Source organism: Microcaecilia unicolor, chromosome 7 (genome assembly GCF_901765095.1).
Source record: "Microcaecilia unicolor chromosome 7, aMicUni1.1, whole genome shotgun sequence".
Classification (NCBI taxonomy): Eukaryota; Metazoa; Chordata; class Amphibia; order Gymnophiona; family Siphonopidae; genus Microcaecilia; species Microcaecilia unicolor.
In genome coordinates, this window is record NC_044037.1 from 75,824,512 (window position 1) to 75,840,982 (window position 16,471).

Consider the following 16,471-nt stretch of genomic DNA (forward strand, 5'->3'; position numbering starts at 1 on the left):
GCAGAGGCGAGCCCAAAGGGCAGCACACAATACTGAAAGTGCCGTGTCCCCAGACGGAATCGGAGATACTGTCTGTGAGCTGGCAGTATCGGGATGTGAGTGTAAGCGTCCTTTAAATCCAGGGAACATAGCCAATCGTCTTTCTGAATCATTGGTAGAAGGGTGCCTAAGGAAAGCATCCTGAACTTCTCTTTGACCAAGTATTTGTTCAGGCCTCTCAGGTCTAGGATGGGGCGCATCCCCCCTGTTTTCTTTTCCACAAGGAAGTACCTGGAATAGAATCCCTGCCCTTCCTGCCCAGATGGCATGGGCTCGACTGCATTGGCGCTGAGAAGGGCGGAGAGTTCCTCTGCAAGTACCTGCCTGTGATGGGAGCTGAAGGATTGGGCTCCCGGTGGGCAATTTGGTGGAGTGGAGGCCAAATTCAGGGTGTATCCGCACCGCACTATTTGGAGAACCCACTGGTTGGAGGTTATCAGAGGCCACCTTTGGTGAAAAACTTTCAACCTCCCCCCGACCGGTACGGACACTTTGAAGGCTGCTATGTTCCCATGGATCCAGTCAAAAGCCCGTCCCCGGCTTTTGCTGTGGAGGCGCAGGGGGTTGCTTAGGCGCACGCTGTTGATGGGAACGAGCGCGCTGGGACTGACCCTGTGCCTGAGGAGGCCTTCGGGCCGGCTGGGTGTACCTACGCTTGTTGTAGGCGTAGGGCGCAGCCTGCCTGGCCCGGGAAAAACGTCCACCTGCTGAGGTGGATGCTGAAGGCGCCCGGTGGGAGAGCTTGTCAAGAGCGGTTTCCCGCTGGTGTAGTTGGTCCACCAACTGCTCGACCTTCTCGCCAAAGATGTTATCCCCCCGGCAAGGAACATCCGCCAGTCGTTGCTGGGTGCGATTGTCCAGGTCAGAGGCATGCAGCCAGTAGAGTCTGCGCATCACTATACCTTGGGCCGCAGCTCGAGATGCCACATCACAGGTGTCATAGATACCCCTGGACAGGAACTTTCTGCACGCCTTCAGCTGCCTGACCACCTCCTGAAAGGGCCTGGACTGCTCCGGAAGGAGCTTGTCGACCAGGTCCGCCAGTTGCTTCACATTGTTCCGCATGTGAATGCTCGTGTAGAGCTGGTATGACTGGATGCGGGTCACGAGCATGGAAGATTGGTAGGCCTTCCTCCCAAACGAGTCCAGAGTGCGAGACTCCCGCTGAGGCAGTATCCCTTGAACTTCGTGCTCTCTTGAGAGCAGAGTCCACGACCGCCGAGTCATGAGGCAATTGGGGCCGCATCAACTCTGAGTCAGAGTGGATCCTGTATTGGGACTCCGCTTTCTTGGGGATGGTGGGGTTAGATAATGGCTTCAGCCAGTTCCGAAGCAGTGTCTCTTTGAGGACATTGTGCAACGGCAACGTGGAAGACTCTCTAGGTGGTGATGGATAGTCGAGGACCTCGAGCATCTCAGCCCTCGGCTCATCCACAGAGACCACAGGGAAGGGAATGCAAATAGACATGTCCCTGACGAAGGAGGCAAAGAAGAGGCTCTCAGGGGGCGAGAGCTTCCTCTCCGGTGAAGGAGTGGGGTTGGAGGGAAGGACCTCAGACTCCTCTGAGGAGAAATATTTGTGGTCCTCCTCCTCCCCCCACGAGGCCTCTTCCTCGGTGTCGGACATGAGCTCTTGCAGCTCAGACCCGAACCGGGCCCATCTCGACTACGAGGAACCAAGTCCCTGGTGATGGCGTTGAGCGGTGGACTCCCCCGCCGGCGGGGATGAAGCTCCCTCCATCGACGTCGACGGGGATTCCACCTGCGTGGCGGTCGACACCGGTGCCGCAAGTGGCGTCGGCATCGGGCTAGAGCACACCGGCGCCTCCATCAATGGCGCTGGGGGCGCAAGCACCCCCGGTGCCGGCAAAGCCTGGCACATCAGCCCTTCCAGAATCTGGCTCGGAGGCACTCATCAAGGCCCGCTGTCGGGAAAGGCAGGGTGGCCGGTGTGGGTGTCGGAAGCTGCTCGGGGCTAGGAGACGGTACCGAAGTACCCATGGACTGATGCAGCGACACCTCTTCAACCAAGGCGGAACGCTCCTCTCGGCTCTGCCGCTTCCTCGGCGTCGAATCATCTCTCAAGGCGCCTGAGCTGGTAGTCCCGTGCGCCGTGGGCGACCGATGACGGTGCTTCTTGGTTTTCTTTCGGTGCCCGTCATCAGCGCTCGGCGGAAGAGATGAAGAGGAGGTAGAACCCCCCCCCCCCCCCGGCCTCGAGGGATCGGGTCTGACAGGGTTCGGTCCCGATGGCCCTGGGTAGAGGGAGTGGCCGGGGCCGATTGCCCACTCGGCCGCTCACCCCCGCCGTCAGGCCGGCGGGCCAACGGTACCTGTACTCCTGGGGTCGGTGCCATTGTCGGTGCCGATTTCGTCGACATCGGTACCGGTACCGAAGATCCGGCCGTCGACACCGATGCCATCGACGGGCCGGCGCAAGTTCCAAAAAGACGGTCCCGAAGAACTTGCCTCGCCACCTGTGTCCGCTTCCGCAAGCCGAGACACAAGGTGCACGTCTTGGTATTATGCTCCGGGCCGAGGCACTGGAGGCAACAAGCGTGGGTATCAGTTTGCGAGATCTGCCGGCCGCACCGACCACACTTCTTGAATCCGCTCGGGACCTTCGAGGACATCGACGGAAAAATTGCGTCGGCGAAGTCAAAGTCGTCGATGGTGGCGGTGAAAAGCACACCCGAAAAAGAAACGACCGCGCGGCCACAAGGCCGCAACGAGGCACCCCTGCGGCTAAAGGACGACACAGGGACAAACTTTTTCTTTTTTTTTTACAGAAGAAAAAAGTACGCGAACGCATTCGTAAGGAGAAAAAACTATCCAGTTTCCGGGGATGACAGAGAGAGAGACGGTAACACGTCTCTCTCCAGCGCGGAATAGAAAAAAACTGAGCGGGAACGGTCGCGCACGGGTGGGAAGAGGGCCGCGCATGCACGGTGTGCGTGCCCTGCGTGCGGGACCGCCCGCGAAGTTTTGTTCCGGTTGGTGGGGGCTGCCGTGGACGTCAACCCAGTCATGAGAACAAGCAGCCTGCTTGTCCTCGGAGAATGTTAGCTATAAACTTGAATTCTGTCTCCTTACTTTCCCAAAAACAGTCTGTGAAAAGAGTATTTCTATAGAACAATTAATCTGCACACAAGCACAATGGGCTAAATGCATCAAGGCCTTTTTTCTATTCTGTGCACCTGCACAAAATGCCGAGTGTATCAATATATCTGGGCAATATTCTCTCATGAGGAAACAAACAGAAAAGAAGACTTTACTAAAGAATTACAATGAAAGGTTTCAGCTGGACTTAATATATTATACATGGAAAAATTTACTCCCTCTGGGTGAACATCATGACCTCAAGGTGGTAGCAGCCTTCAGGCTTGGGTGCTCCAACACTGGTCATACTTTTCATCTATGAAGAACAGCTAGATATTACAAATCTAACCCATAATAGTTTGTGAAGGTGATTTAAATTAGAGTCAGATAGCAATTATCAGCAAAAGACATTGCTAGGTACTTTAAAAACTCAAGGCTTGAGCCCCTTGGTCTACCTTCCAAGATGTTGTTATCAATCCTATGACCCCTTCCCTTCTATTTGCATCATTTATCTTTCCCCATGTATTTGCTCTCTGCACCTCACCCTTTAATCAGCATTTACCTTTTCTCCCTCTTCAAAAATAATTTACAGTTCTATGATGTGCTCACAGGTATCTCTTTCATCCTCTCCCACTCTGCCTTCCTGTCCCCCCTCCCCAATATGTTTCCTGTTGATAAAGGGGAAGGAGGGAAGGAAATGAGGCTGGAGAAGATATAAAAGAGAAGAAAATTGTTTTGCTCCCACTCCAGCCTCTCTTCTCCTATTCCCTGCCAGTTGCCTGGAGCAATAAACAGAACAGCTGTTTGCTGATGAGATTCAAGGCACTGTCCATTGGAATTCTTGTACAAGTCCCATGTGTCCATGCCTAGTAATGTCACTAGTTTCTAGTAATGATTGTCAGTGTATTTCCAGAATATTCTCAAACTGAATCACTGACAAGCCAAGTGAAATTCAATACAATCTAGGGATCAACCAAAAACTTTTACCTAGAATACCAAATTTTAGAATCTGAATATTTCCCTATTTAAAAAAACAAACAACAACAACAACAAAACACTTTTCATCATTTCCCATTGACTGTTAGACAAGGTAAAATTATGTATCATACCTGATAATTTTCTTTCCATTAATCATAGCTGATCAATCCATAGACTGGTGGGTTGTGTCCATCTACCAGCAGGTGGAGATAGAGAGCAATCCTTTTGCCTCCCTATATGTGGTCATGTGCTGCCAGAAACTCCTCAGTATGTCGATATCCAAGCTCCATCCGCAGGACTCAGCACTTAGAGAATTACACCCACAAAGGGACACTCTGCCCAGCTCACCACCGCCGAAACGGGGGAGGGGAATTAACCCAGCTCATCCCCACACAAGTGGGGGAGGGGAATCCGTCCAGCTCATCCCCGCGGAGCGGGGGAGGGACACCACACCCGCCGATGCGGGGGGATCTGGCTTATCCTGCAACCGCAACCGCGGGAGGAGCTGACTGACCCTAACACCGCCGAAGCGGGAGGGGTACAAAGCTGCCCTACTGCCGCACGAAGCGGGAGGGAGCGCCGGCAGAATTTAAGTCTCAATCCAGCCCCGTAAAACGGAGGGGAGAGGAATGCAGCAGCTCACTGTAACACAAATTCGTCTCAACTCTTGAAGAATCCATTGAAAAACTTGAACACGAAGTCCTCCTGAACAGGAACTGAAGACTAAACTTGAACCTGAAATGCAACCAGAATATAAACAATACAGATATCTGGGAGGGGCTATGGATTGATCAGCTATGATTAATGGAAAGAAAATTATCAGGTATGATACATAATTTTACCTTCCATATCATCATGCTGATCAATCCATAGAATGGTTGGATGTACCGAAGCAGTACTCACCCAGGGCGGGACATAGAAATCCCTGACCACAACACTGAAGCTCCAAACCGGGCCTCCGCCCGAGCAGCCACAGTCAAGCGGTAATGCCTGGAGAAGGTATGGGCCGATGCCCAAGTTGCCGCCTTGCAAATCTCTTCCAAGGAGACGGACCCGGCCTCTGCCATCGAGGCCGCCTGAGCTCTAGTGGAGTGAGCCTTCAGCTGGATAGGCGGCACCTTCCCCGCGGCCACATAAGCCGCTGCAATGGCTTCCTTGACCCATCTTGCCACTGTAGGCTTAGCAGCCTGCAGACCCTTACGAGGACCTGCAAACAGGACAAACAGATGATCCGACTTCCGAAAATCATTGGTCACTTCCAAGTATCTGATGATGACTCGTCTCACATCCAGATATTTGAGAGCAGAGTATTCCTCTGGGTAGTCCTCCCTACGAAAGGAAGGGAGACAGAGCTGCTGATTCACATGGAAGCGAGAAACCATCTTGGGCAGGAAGGAAGGCACTGTGCGAATAGACACTCCTGCCTCAGTGAACTGCAGAAAGGGCTCTCGATATGAGAGTGCCTGGAGCTCGGAAACTCTTCTGGCTGAAGTGATAGCCACCAAAAAGACTGCTTTCAACGTCAGGTCTTTCAGAGATGCCCTTGACAAGGGTTCAAAAGGCGGCTTCTGCAAGGCTCTTAGCACCAGGTTGAGATTCCACGCAGGCACCACTGAGTGCAGAGGAGGGCGCAGGTGATTAACTCCCTTGAGAAAGCGCACCACATCTGGCTGCGAAGCCAGGGAAGCACCCTTCAGGCGGCCCCTGAAGCAAGCCAGAGCCGCTACCTGGACTTTAAGGGAACTGAGCGACAGGCCTTTCTCCAGACCTTCTTGCAGGAACGCCAACACTGAAGAAATTGGAGCAGTGAAGGGAGAAAGTGAGCCTGCTTCACACCACGCTGCAAAGGTACGCCAAACCCTGGCGTAAGCAGTAGAAGTAGAGCGCTTCCTCGCTCTCAGCATAGTGGCGATGACCTTGTCTGAGCCCTTCTTTCTCAGACGCTGCCGCTCAATAGCCAGGCCGTAAGACCAAAGGGGGAGGGATCCTCCATCACCACGGGACCCTGATGCAACAGGCCCTGCTCCACTGGCAGCCGCAGAGGATCGTCCACTGAGAGCCTGATCAAGTCCGCATACCAGGGACGTCTGGGCCAGTCCGGACCCACCAGGATTATCCGGCCCGGATGCTTTGCCACCCGGTCTACCACCCTGCCCAACATGGGCCAGGGCGGGAACACATAGAGAAGCTCCTGTGTCGGCCACTGTTGGAGAAGAGCATCTACTCCCAGGGATCGAGGGTCCCATCCTCTGCTGAAAAAGCGCGGCACTTGGCAATTGGCCAATGACGCCATCAGATCTAGGCTCGGCTGGCCCCAGCGCTTCGTGATGTCCAAGAACGCCTGAGCAGATAGCTGCCACTCTCCGGGATCCAAGGTATGGCGACTGAGAAAGTCCGCCTTGACATTCAGGACTCCGGCAATGTGGGCCGCTGACAGCTGTTCCAGGTTCGCTTCCGCCCACTGGCATAGATTCATGGCCTCCTTGGCTAGAGGGGCGCTCTTGGTACCTCCCTGGCGGTTGACATAGGCCACAGCCGTGGCATTGTCCGACAGGACCCGTACTGGCTTCAATGCCAGTACCGAGATGAACTCCAAAAGCGCCATCCGAATGGCTCTGAGTTCCAGGAGGTTGATAGACCACTTTGCCTCTGCAGGAGACCAGAGCCCCTGCGCTGTCCTTCCCAAGCAGTGGGCTCCCCAGCCCGACAAAGAGGCGTCCGTCGTGACGACAATCCACTCCGGGGTCACCAGAGGCATTCCTGCAGACAACTTGTCTGTCTGCAGCCACCAGCTCAGCGCCTTGCGCACTGCTGGGTCCAAGGGAAGGCACACAGCATAATCCTCCGACACCGGAGTCCAGCGCTGCAGCAGAGAGTGTTGTAGTGGTCTCATATGAGCCCTGGCCCAGGGCACTACTTCCATCGTGGCCGTCATAGAGCCCAACAGCTGCACATAGTCCCAAGCCCGAAGAGGCGAGGCTACTAGGAACTGGTCCACCTGAGCCTGAAGTTTGACAATCCGATTGTCCGGCAGGAACACTCTGCCCACTTGGGTGTCGAATCGAACTCCCAGATACTCCAGGGACTGAGTCGGGCGCAGCTGGCTCTTCTCCCAGTTGATGATCCACCCCAGGGAGCTCAAAAGAGCAATCGCCCGGTCCACAGCTTTGCCGCACTCTGCATAAGAGGGGGCTCGGATCAACCAGTCGTCCAGATAAGGATGGACTTGTACTCCTTCCTTTCGCAGGAAGGCCGCGATGACCACCATTACTTTGGAGAAGGTCCGCGGAGCAGTAGCCAACCCGAAAGGGAGGGCTCTGAACTGGAAGTGTCGGCCCAGGACTGCAAAACGCAGAAAGCGTTGATGAGGAGGCCAGATGGGAATATGCAGGTACGCTTCCTTGATGTCCAAGGAAGCCAAGAACTCCCCTGCCTTCACTGCCGCTATAACAGAGCGGAGAGTCTCCATGCAAAAGTGCCGCACTTTCAAGGCCCGATTGACCCCTTTGAGGTCGAGGATAGGCCGGACAGAACCTCCTTTCTTTGGTACCACAAAGTAAATGGAGTAACGTCCCTTGCCAATCTGATTTTCTGGCACCGGAACGACTGCACCCAGGCGTATCAGGTTGTCCAAGGTCTGCTGCACTGCCACAGCTTGACCGGAGACTTGCAGGGAGAGAGTACAAACCCGTCTCTTAAGGGTCGGCAGAACTCTAGCTTGTAGCCGTCTCTGATGACTTCCAGAACCCAAGCGTCTGAAGTTACCCTGGTCCACTCGCCCAGAAACGAGGACAGGCGTCCTCCAATCTGCTCTGGGCCATGGACCAGGGCCCCGTCATTGGGTACGAGACCCTGGGGGAGGACCGGAGGGCGCACCTCCGGGACGGCGGTCTCTGCGAAAGGAATGCTGCTTGGGGGAGAAGTTCCTTTTGAAGGAAGAGGGGGCAGAGGAGCCCGACTTGCCCGGGCAGTACCGACGGGCTTCCTGAAACCGTCCTCTGGAGTTACCAGGGCAAGCAACACTGGCCCGAGCCCTGACCTCTGGTAACCTCTTGCCCTTAGACGTGCCGAGATCGGTCACAATTTTGTCCAGCTCGACCCCAAAGAGCAGCTTGCCTTTAAAAGGCAACTTAGCCAGGCGGGACTTAGATGCGTGGTCAGCAGACCAATGCTTCAGCCAAAGCCACCGCCGCGCAGAGACTGTCTGAGCCATACCTTTAGCCGAGGCTCTCAAGACATCATACAGTAAGTCTGCCAAATAAGCCAGGCCCGATTCCAGGGCCGGCCAGTCAGCCCTCAAGGAAGGATCCGAGGGGGAAGCCCGCTGCACAATCGTCAGGCACGCCCTAGCCACGTAGGAGCCGCAAACTGAGGCCTGCAAACTTAAGGCAGCCGCCTCAAAGGACGACCTTAAGGCCGCCTCCAATCTTCTGTCTTGGGCGTCCTTTAGGGCCGTGCCACCTTCCACCGGCAACGCCGTTTTCTTAGTCACCGCAGTGATTAAAGAATCCACGGTAGGCCAAAGAAAGGTCTCTCGTTCACTTTCAGGCAAAGGATAGAGGCGGGACATAGCCCTAGCCACTTTAAGGCTCGCTTCCGGGACATCCCATTGAGCCGAAATTAAGGTGTGCATGGCATCATGCACGTGGAAGGTTCTAGGCGGGCGCTTCGTCCACAGCATAATGGCGGAGCCTACAGGGGCTGAGGGAGAGACGTCCTCTGGAGAGGAAATCTTCAAAATGCTCATGGCCTGCACTAACAGGTTGGGCAAATCCTCTGAGCGAAAGATCCGTGCTGCAGAGGGGTCATCCGCTCCATCTGAGCGGGAATCCGTCTCCTCCAAGGAATCCCCAAAGGACCGTTGGGAGAACTCAGATACGCTGCCCTCATCTACATCAGAGGAAACAGAGTCCTCTAAGGTCTGGGAATCCACCCGAGGGCGTTTACTTCCGGGGGCCTCAACCCCTTTATCGGACAAAGGAGAAGGGGCAGCGTTTGCATAAGAAAGGCCTGATGCAGCAGCAAAATAAACTCGGGGGAGAAACCCCCCAGACTGTGCACTTCAGCAGCCTGGGCCACAGCCCTAGACGCACCCTCAACCGGCGCTCGCAAGAGCGGGGGAGAAACATGCTGCGCATCCAAGATGCCGTCCGGCGCGACACTCCGTGAAGGAGCCGCGCGGGAAGAACGGCGCTTAACTTTAGCCGCTTTTCTGCCGTCGCCCAAATGAAGGGCGGCCATGGCATTAACGTCTCCCACCTCAAGGGCGGCCCAAGAAGAAGCCGTCCGAGCAGCGTGGCCGGCCAAGATGGCGGAGGCGAGCAGCGGGGGATGGGCGTTTATGGCGGGAAAAACCGCCGCACCCGAGGAAGAACCGGGACACTGACCGGCCTCCAAACTGACACCCAACAAGGGCGAATCAGACTTTAAAACCCCCGCATCCCCGCTAGACGCGCACACGCGGTCCGGGGAGCTATTCTTTGCGCCCTCGCCCTCGGACGCCATCAGCCACGTGGAGATCAATCGGGGAACCCCCTGCCCGCTACAAAAAGGTAAAATTACCTGCTTTCCGCTCCGAGCTGTAACGACCTGGTGTCCCAGTGAGTAGCTGCAATAAACGTTTAAATAAACGTCGAAATAAACGCCCTTAAGGACGTCCAAAATTTTTTTTTTTTTTTTTTTTTTAACGGAGCCAGCGGGAGGGGGGAGAAAAGGAGGGACCTGGCACCACCAGGTTTGCACTTGCTCAAGAAGAGCCCTCAACCCCAGGCACTCAACAAAACCTAAAAATTAGGCTTGGAGGCCTAGCCAGAGCTGCTGCTGTGTGTGACCACCACCTGCTGAGATAGAGAACATACTGGGGAGTTTCCGGCAGCACATGACCACATATAGGGAGGCAAAAGGATTGCTCTCTATCTCCACCTGCTGGTAGATGGACACAACCCACCAGTCTATGGATTGATCAGCATGATGATATGGAATGATTCTTTTCCTGTAACACAACTCTATTCCACTGTGAACCTCCTATATCCATTTAAAGAGCCCAATAGTGCTGTATAATGTGTTCACATTTTTCACTTGAAAATCTGAAAGACAAAGCTATGGGTCCAGATGGGATACATCCCAGGATACTAAGGTAGCTCAGAGAAATCCTGGTGGGACCTCTACAGGATTTAATAGATTTCTAGAAACGGAAGAGGTTCCGTGTGATTGGAGATGAACTGATGTGATGTCTCTTCATAAAAGTGGGAATAGGGAAGAAGTGGGATACTACAGGCCGGTTAAGCTTCACGTTGGTGGTAGGAAAAATAATGAAGTCACTGCTGAAGGAGTTCCTCTGCAAGTACCTGCTTGTGATGGGAGCTGAAGGATTGAGCTCCCGGAGGACAATTTGGAGGCAAGGCCAAATTCAGGGCGTATCCGCACCGCACTATTTGGAGAACCCACTGGTCGGAGGTTATGAGAGGCCACCTTTGGTGAAAAAATTTTAACCTCCCCCCGACCGGCAGATCGTCCGGTACGGACACTTTGAGGGCGGCTATGTTCCCGTGGATCCAGTCAAAAGCCCGTCCCTGGCTTTTGCTGTGGAGGCGCAGGGGGCTGCTTAGGCGCATGCTGTTGACGGGAACGAGCGCGCTGGGGCTGTCCCTGTGCCTGACGAGGCCTTCGGGCCGGCTGGTTGTACCTACGCTTTGCAAAAGAATAGGGTGCAGCCTGCCGGGCCCGGGAAAAACGTCCACCTGCTGAGGTGGATGCTGAAGGCGCCGGTGGGAGAGCTTGTCGAGAGCGGTTTCCCGCTGATGCAGTTGGTCCACCATCTGCTCGACCTTCTCACCAAAAATGTTATCCCCCCGGCAAGGGACGTCAGCCAGTCTCTGCTGGGTGCGGTTGTCCAGGTCAGAGGCACGCAGCCATGAGAGCCTGCGCATCACTATACCTTGGGCCGCAGCACGAGATGCCACGTCACAGGTGTCAAAATCCCCCTGGACAGGAACTTTCTGCACGCCTTCAGCTGCCTGACCACCTCCTGATATGGCCTGGACTGCTCCGGCGGGAGCTTATCGACCAGGTCCGCCAGCTGTTGCACATTGGTCCGCATGTGGATGCTCATATAGAGCAGGTAGGATTGGATGCGGGTCACGAGCATGGAGGATTGGTAGGCCTTCCCTCCCAAACGAGTCCAGAGTGCGAGACTCCCGCCCCGGGGGCGCCGAGGCGGTATCCCTCGAACTCCGTGCCCTCTTGAGAGCAGAATCCACGACCGCTGAGTCATGGGGCAACTGGGGCCGCATGAAGCTCTGGGTCAGAGTGGATCCTGTACTGGGACTCTGCTTTCTTGGGAATGTGGTGGGTTAGTTAGTGGTCGCACCCAGTTCCGAAGCAGCGTCTCCTTCAGGACATTGTGCAGCGGTACCGTGGAGGACTCTCTAGGTGGTGATGGATAGTCGAGGACCTCGAGCATCTCGGCCCTCGGCTCTTCCACAGAGACCACGGGGAAGGGAATGCTTATAGACATATCCCGCACAAAGGAGGCAAAGGAGAGACTCTCAGGAGAGAGAGTTTCCTCTCAGGTGACGGCGTGGGGTCCGAGGGAAGGCCCGTAGACTCCTCTGAGGAGAAATATCTCGGGTCCTCCTCTTCCCCCCACGAGTCCTCATCCTCGGTATCGGACATTAGCTCATGTAGCTGAGTCCGGTACCGGGCCCGGCTCGACGTCGAGGCACCGAGGTCTCGGTGTCGTCGAGCGGTGGACTTCCCGCGCCGGCGGGGACGGAGCTCCCTCCATCGACGTCGACGGGGACTCCACCTGCGTGGCGGTCGAGACCGGCACCGCAAGCGGCGGCGGTGTCGACAGCCCCGGCGCCGGGCCTACAGCTCGCCGTCGCGCCACAGTCATCGGCGTCGGGGAGCCTGGCGCATCAGCCCTTCCAGGATCCCCGGAAGGATGGCTCTGAGGCACTCGTCCAGGCCCGCTGCCGGGAAAGGCGGGTGGGGCCGGTAAGGGTGTCGGTGCCAGAAGCTGGCTGGGGGCCAGGAAGCGGCACCGAGGCGCCGGAACCCCGACGCGTCGGTACCTCCACCACCGACGGAGATCTCTCCTCTCTGCGATGACGCTTCGGCGTCGGCTCCTCTTCAGGGTGCACCGAGGGCTCCCGGTGACGGCGCTTTTGTCCTTTTTTCCGGTGCGCGTCACCGGCGCCGGAGGGCACGGAGGAGGAGGAGGTCGATCCCCCTCGGTCTCGATGGTACCGGGTCCGACAGGGGTTCGGTCCCGTGGCTCACGAGACTGAGGGAGTGACCGGGGCCGACTGCCCACGCGGCCTCTCAAACCCCACTCTCACCGCGGACCGGCGGGCCACGGACCTGTTCTCCTGGGGTCGCTGCCATCGGTGCCGATGTCTCGGCATCGATACCGGTACCGAAGAACCGGCCTTCGATACCGATGCCGTCGAGGTCGACAGTCGAGGGCCGACGCAAGTTCCAAAAAGACGGTCCAGTAGAACTTGCCCTCGCACCTGAGTCCGTTTCCGGAGACCGAGACACAAGCACACGACTTGAGATTGTGCTCGGCCCAGGCACTGGAGGCACCAAGCGTGGGTGTCGGTCTGGCGAGATCGGCCGGCCGCCAGCGACCCACACTTTTTAAATCCACTCGGGACCTTCGAGGACATCGACGGAAAAATCGCGTCGGCGAAGTCAAAGTCGGCAATGGTGGCTAAAATCACACACGAAAAACCAAACCGACCGAGCGGCCACTAGGCGCAACGTGGCGTCCCCGCTAGAAGCGAGGGAAAAGGGGAGCGCGTGCTCCACACGCGCGAAATCCCTTTTTTTTTTTTTTTTTTTTTTTTAACATACAAAAGAAAGGAAAAAGAGGAAACCGAACGGTCCAAAAGCGACGATCCGCGTAAACGCGGTCGAAAAATCCGGCGGCTGAACAGAGAGAGAGGCAATTGCACAACTCTCTCCAGTCGCGGAAAAAAAGTAACTGGCGGGAGCGGTCGCGCACGGGCGGGAAGACGGCCGCGCATGCGCGGTGGGCGTTCCCTGCGTGCCGACCGTCCCGCGAAGCTTCTTTCCGGTTGGTGGGGGCTGACGCGGACGTCACCCAGTCGTGAGAACAAGCAGCCTGCTTGTCCTCGGAGAAAGATAATTACTAATACTCACACTAAAAGGCAATATATAATGGTCTTACCATCCAACCTCCACCACCTTCACCGGATGAAACACATGCAGCCACAACCTCTCTACCAAAAAAATCAGATCCAACATATGCCCTGCTTGATGAGTGAGCTCACACACCACGTGATGTAAAGAACAAGAAACGAAGCTAGTGCCTCAATCAACACATGATTCCTTTACATCTGCAACTGCATCTAATGGTAAATTAAAATCCTCCAACACACACAACTTTTCAACATCCACTGGTAAAGACAAAATAAAATCCCATAAGAAAGAGCAACCCGCCACTAAAATCCTTGGAGAATAATAAACCAAACAACATGCAATCTCAGCATTCTTCAAAATTATTGCTTCCCCCCAATTTCCAGATTGCCGAGCCAACACTTTAAACTTAAACACTGTTTAAAAACAAAAAAAACCCTGTTCCCCCCCCCCCCCCCCTCGGTTTCTCCTTTCTACAAGCCCACTCACACCCATAACTCACTGGGCAGCACTAACACACCACCATCACAAAGCAACCATGATTCAGTCGCATACAACACAATAAACTTCTCAAACACTAAACAATCATAAATTAGACATTCAACAACCAATACTTCAGTCTTTACTTGTGTCTCCACATCCACCACAACACTTTTGAAAAACACTAACAAACCTTGGACCTTTACTCCTCCCCCCACCCCCCGTCAAATCCTAGCTCCCCATACAGCCCACACCCACATACCACCTCTATCGCAGACATTTCCCTCCCACACTCCCTCAACCCCCCTAAAATCCTCCCAAAATCCTCTCAAAGGAGCACCCTAAGGAGCTCATTAGTCCACATTCATTCAGCGGAGTGACAGAAGGGGCATGCTCCTCTGGCGCTGAGCTGCTCCTCTTCAGTACGCACCTAAAAACTTTTAAGGTTTAGAGAGAACATCTGTGGCCCTCTGAGATTTAACTCAACTCTTTCTGTACACTGCTTTAAAAAGGAAAGATAAATTTGCTTTCATGTCTAAACGTGAGCCAGTCCCCAAACCTAAACCAAGTTCCCTACATTGGGAGAAAAAAATCCATGTCCCTTTTGCTAAACAAGTATTATTATTCCTGGCATGAGAGTAACATCAAAATAGTGAAATTCATAGTGTTTTGAACTCATCCTGAATGGCATTCTTCTGTGCATATAAACAGTTATAGTGTCTTTAGAAGAAGTGACCAACAAACACAATCCTCACTGTTCTCACTGGAAAGGGTGTGGGCGCTATAATGAATGAAGATATGTAATAAAAAGCATTAACCTTTTCTTTCTCTAGTGCCCTAGGCAATTGACTGCTGTTTCTCTTACCTTCTTGAACTTAACTTTTGGATATAAGCTTTTCTCCACAGCTTCCAGCCACTCCTGCTCTTTTTTCCCTGAGTCCAAGTAGAAAAAGGCTTCTGTGCTTAGGTCTAGCTCCTGAAATCTGAAGACATAGCAGTTTAAAACAGTGTCTTTCTGGTGCCAGTGTGTGCAGACCTGTTATTTAAGAGTTTGCCAAATACCATTGCACTGCATATTTATTGTTGCTCAAAGGGGAAATTATTTCAAGTTCACTTTATTCTTGATATACCATTTACCGTAATAACAGCTAAGCAGTTCACAATATCACTCAAATCAAAGCAAACAGAAAGAATGAGAAAAAGAAAGTTGCATCATCAATGGGGATATGAGAAAAGAAGTATACAGAAGAACTATTACAATCAAACGGCTGGGCAAGTCCATGTTAAATGGATAAGGGTCCCCACTTGACCATGTCCAATTTGATTAAAACTTTGTATGGATGTTCTAGAATATGGGTGTCCAACCTCGGCCCTTGCCAGATCGGGTTTTTAGAATTTCCCTATTTGCATACAACAGAGGCGGTACATTCAAATAGATCTCATGCATATTCATTGGGGAAATCCTGAAAACCCAACTGGATTGCAGCCCTGTTCTAGATGCAACACTGCAGATGCTTTTTGTCTGTGGCCTACAGTACTACAACTACGAATCTTCTGTTCTTGAAATTTTGCACCATTTTTTTGAGATAAGTACATAAGTAATGCCACACTGGGAAAAGACCAAGGGTCCATCGAGCCCAGCATCTTGTCCACGACAGCAGCCAATCCAGGCCAAGGGCACCTGGCAAGCTTCCCAAACGTACAAACATTCTATACACGTTATCCCCACAGATATCCAGAAACTGTTTAATAATGCCTTCTGTTATATTACTATCATATATTCCACTACCATGTAACCCAAAATTCTTCTGTAATACCAAATGATTATTCTCTTCTTATTTCCACTATCCATGATGTATTGTAAGCCACAGCCTGCAAAGCGGTGGGAAAATGTGGGATACAAATGCAACAAATAAATAAATAAATAAATTGTGGATTTTTTCCAAGTCCATTTAATAGTGGTTTATGGACTTGTCCTTTAGGAAACCGTCTAACCCCTTTTTAAACTCTGCCAAGCTAACCGCCTTCACCACGTTCTCTGGCAACGAATTCCAGAGTTTAATTATGCATTGGGTGAAGAAATATTTTCTCCGGTTTGTTTTAAATTTACTACACTGTAGTTTCATCGCATGCCCCCTAGACCTAGTATTTTTGGAAAGCGTGAATAGACGCTTCACATCCACCTGTTCCACTCCACTCATGATTTTATATGCCTCTATCATGTCTCCCCTCAGCCGTCTCTTCTCAAAGCTGAAAAGCCCTAGCCTCCTTAGTCTTTCTTCATAGGAAAGTCATCCCATCCCCGCTATCATTTTAGTCGCCCTTCACTGCACCTTTTCCAATTCTACTATATCTTTCTTGAGATGCGGCGACCAGAATTGAACACAATACTGAAGGTGCAGTCACACCATGGAGCGATACAATGGCATTGTAACATCCTCACACCTGTTTTCCATACCTTTCCTAATAATACTCAACATTCTATTAGCTTTCCTAGCCTCAGCAGCACAATGAGCAGAAGGTTTCAGTGTATTATCGACCACGACGACGACGAAGACACCCAGATCCCTTTCTTGGTCCGTAACTCCTAACGTGGAACCTTACATGACGTAGCTAGAATAGGGCTGCAATTGCCCAGATGTGCCAAAAATGCCAAAGAAAAAAGTCTGACGTGACACCTAATGGGAAATTTGCACCTAAAATTAAAGCA

At 53.2% G+C, this 16,471-nt stretch overlaps 1 protein-coding gene across 2 annotated transcripts in view; it reads right to left on the minus strand.

Moving 5' to 3' along the window:
* Positions 1 to 16,471, minus strand: part of OCRL (OCRL inositol polyphosphate-5-phosphatase) — a 213,450-nt gene that overhangs the window by 152,237 nt on the left and 44,742 nt on the right. For both annotated transcript variants that reach the window (XM_030208712.1, XM_030208711.1), the window contains exon 10: positions 14,627 to 14,744. In XM_030208712.1, coding sequence (XP_030064572.1) covers positions 14,627 to 14,744 — 118 coding nt within the window. The remainder of the gene's footprint in view (positions 1 to 14,626; positions 14,745 to 16,471) is intronic.